The sequence below is a fragment of the Hermetia illucens genome, chromosome 5 (genome assembly GCF_905115235.1).
Source record: "Hermetia illucens chromosome 5, iHerIll2.2.curated.20191125, whole genome shotgun sequence".
Classification (NCBI taxonomy): domain Eukaryota; kingdom Metazoa; phylum Arthropoda; class Insecta; order Diptera; family Stratiomyidae; genus Hermetia; species Hermetia illucens.
The window spans coordinates 82,454,179-82,457,953 of record NC_051853.1 but is presented as its reverse complement, the minus strand read 5'-3'; the positions used below and the strand labels follow the sequence as shown (position 1 = coordinate 82,457,953).

Here is a 3,775-nt window from a genome sequence, read left to right as displayed (position 1 = left end):
ATCGTTAATCCGTTGTCGTTGCCGGGTTCGTCGTTGTAATCCATCTTGTTCGTAGCTTCGTAACATCGGTTTTCCATGTAGGGTTGTCAGCCCTACCCAACCCCCAACCTGGAGGACCAGTTGGTACATTTTTTCCCGGTTTTAGGCGTGCGTCTGCAGTTTTTCATAAAGACAGAGCTCCCAGCGATCACCACGGGGTACCGATCGTCTACACACGGCAGCGACAGTGTTGTTTCCGCGAAGCTCAACCTCTGCACATAGTGGTCAAATGCTCTCAATTGGTTGGCGGGGGAGGTTTTGATGTAAATGTGCGGCACTATTTGGACGAAGGTTACAACCAACAGTAGAGCCGAATTCGATGCGGGGAAATCGACTCCGAACGGGGTAAAGGAAGCATTTTCCGTAAAAACGAATTAAATTGCTACATATGTACTACTACTTTCTCCTTACTGATTTTCAAGTAAACGCAAACACTCAAAACTTTGAGCATACTTTATTATGTTCTACATATGGCGCTTTTAAATTAAAGCAAGGATTACCGAATCCAATTAGAGGTTGTAAGGTTATGAGACAGAAAGTTTTTTATTAAAAAGGACCTCGTCCCTTTTCGATAATCTAAGATTGAAATAGACATTGTCTAGTCGTTCATGGGTTGAACTTTTTTATCTAAATATCTGATTCCTTTTATGTTATAAGATGAAGTCTAAATACTATTCTATCCTACAGCAATGAATTTTATATTCTTTACAACTCACTTAAACATTTATCACATAATGGTTTTGTTAATACTTTTTATGGCTTGGTATAAACAATAAAAAACAAACACACAGAGGGAAACGTGTTTTAAATGAATAAAGTAAAGTACTAAACACTAGGCAATGGAATAGTTACTTATAAGCTACCAAATTTTACACTTTCTCTCAGGATTCATTCGTGTTCCGGGTTTACATTTGAATTCCTCTGAGAATTTCTCAAAATTTGATACGCTTCCATGCACACGGAATTTGGGTAAACTATGACTATCCGTGTTGAGTACGGCCACTGCTCCAGCTAAGGTCACTTCACCGCAATAAAAGTTGGCGAATCCAACAAAGAAAAGTTGTCCACTGGTCAGATTCAGCCCTGGAATATTTTCTTTTTGAATATCGGCAGGACTAGCCTCTTTCAACCAATTTTTGTACGCTGCGTACGCGTGCCTCAGGCCTCCATTATCGGCAATGTTCTCGCTCAGAGTTTGCTTGCCATCCAGGGAGGCATTCAATTCAGGAACGCTGTAGTTATTGTATTGTGAAATGAAGCATTCCACTTCCTTGCCAAATTGTTCGGCGGAATTGTTGCTCCACCAGTTCCTTCGATTCCCATCCAGGTCATAGTTGCGGCCGTCTTTGTCAAACGCGTGCGTCAACTCATGACCAATGAAGGAGCCAAACGTTCCATAGGTGATCGCTTTCGGGTAGTTTTTCGAATAAACCGGAGGTTGGAGGATGGCGGCTGGGATAACGATTGCGTTTTTTCGGACATGGTAGAATCCGTTGACTTCTGCTGGCTGAATTGCCCATTGGTCTGCGATGTCTTTCCCTAACAGTTGGGAATGAGACCGTTTGGTGTGGAACCTTTTCGAATTGAACACATTTTGGTAGTAGTTATGTGTATTGATGTGCAAGTTTTTGAATTCAGTGTTCAAAATCCCCTCATTCATTATGTATTTGGGATATCCAATCAAAGATGAGATGGAATACAGTTTGGTTGCAGCTTCCATTTTGGTCTCCTTATCAAGCCACGTGTTCTTTTCAAGATTCTCCCTGAATGATGCTTGCATGCGTGCAATTATCCCTAGAACGTCCTTGCGTATATCTTCGTCAAAATACTTCCGGATGTACATCGCACTTACAGCTGCGCCCATGGACTCCATCACTTCCGCAAGGCATACTTTCCACCTTTCGACTGTCATGAATTCTCGAATGCTTGATATCATTAGCCTCCATAAAAGATAATTGGCGATGATTCGGTTCTCAGTGATCGATAGGATGTTCAACATTTTGCCAAAATACTCCTCATCGTATAGCGTAACACTTACTCCTTCTGGCAAAGGGGAATCAATGATAATTCGAAAGAATCGATTCCAGTCGATTTCCGGTACCTTTTGCTTGAGCTGCTGGAATGTTATGACTTGTGATGTATCGTCATCGGGACCAATCGTTATTTTTGCTAGCTCCGTCTCAAAGTTGATAATTTCTTCGCTTGCGTTCCGAGCGGCTTCTTCAGATGCTCCGAATTGTTTCATTGTCTCGAGCATCAAAGCTTTGTATCCAGGCATTAACGAAATGTGGGATGGATTCAGGAAATCTTCTCGTTTCACAACACTGAAGTCAGTCTCGCCAATGTACAAACTCGATATTGATGCATCTTCCTGCGATGGAGCAATCACCTCTTGGATGAGCCCTGAAACTCCGAACAGGTGTATTTGGGCGGTTAAATTGAGCCAGTCAAAGCCGGTGTCGTTCCACTCTGGGTCCAAAACGGGCCATCCACCGAGCGAATCGAGAAGGGCTCTGTATTGCTTATTCGACTCTCCCTGCAAGTCTGGAATATCAACGCATGACTTGTAGAACATCTTCGCTTTCATCTCCGCATCTGAATACTTAAGATCGTTTCCTGTGTCTTCAAGAAGTTCCTTTAAATCGGCCCAAACACTTTTAGTTAGTTTAAGCAAGGCGTTGTGCTCCAACTCCTGGTCCGGCCGGGGATGGATTGTTTTCCAATTGCCGCAAGCGAATTCGTAGAAATCGTCGCACGGGTCCACACTAAAGTTAATATACTTCTTCAAGGACGCTATTTCGTCCGGTACACTGTTTTCGATCGTCACTATCGTGGGCTTACAGCAAACATTAACTACACTTAAGACTAGAACACTCAGGGCCGTAACGAGCAACATATCTTCTTAAAATTGAGAGAAGTTTTTGCACCCTTTCCTTTGAGTCGCGGATTAAAATGTGTTCTTGGGGTCAATTAGAATCTGCTTTTATACGGGGCGCTTGAATCTTGAATCTTTTTTTCCCGGCAATTATACACTTTTCGTAACGTTAAATTGACTTCCTAATGTTCATTTTTCAAATGAATCTTAGAATATGAGTAAATACAGAATGAGATATTAGTCTTTGGACACTAAAAATATGATATGAGCCCAAAATGTTTTTTTAAACTATGTTAAACTATCTGAATGGAGATTATTGATATATGGATTTGTGTAGTATAAAAACTTGTATTTGAGAGGTAAAAGATGATGTATATACGTATGTATTTCATGTTATGGTACAATTGTTTCTGTGATGTTAAGTGAAAAATAAAACCAATTCAACACATAGGACTTCATATTTTTATGTACATTTTTTGAACTTTTTTTTTTATTTCTGTATCTTTGCTTTTCTCAGAAATAACAATCTGTACTAAAGTTAAAGTGCACAAATTAGTCCTTAATGTATGGAATTTTTAGTTATTGGATTAGTTTGGACGGTAATTGCCATGTCAATAAGTTTATGTACAAATACTCGAGAAGTAGTTTTTATTCATTTAGTTATTTCGTCATCTACAAAAAGGTATTGAAATCACGATATAGCCTACCGTTTTCGATAAAGCCAAGTATACTCGCTATTATACGGATTCATTTATGGTTGGAAATATAAATCCTAGAAAAACATTGCTGCGAAACCACTAAAAAACCGCCCGCACTTTTTCCTTCCCAGCTTTGCGAGGAGGACAGCACTTTAAACAACCA

General features: G+C 40.2%; 1 protein-coding gene across 1 annotated transcript; it reads right to left on the bottom strand.

Annotated features, from left to right (window-relative positions):
* Positions 1 to 512: 512 nt before the first annotated feature.
* On the bottom strand, positions 513 to 2,996 carry LOC119657498 (neprilysin-4-like). Its single transcript, XM_038064432.1, has one exon. It carries the CDS (start codon positions 2,933 to 2,935, stop codon positions 899 to 901), a length of 2,037 nt encoding a protein of 678 aa, XP_037920360.1. The 5' UTR covers positions 2,936 to 2,996; the 3' UTR covers positions 513 to 898.
* Positions 2,997 to 3,775: the final 779 nt, after the last annotated feature.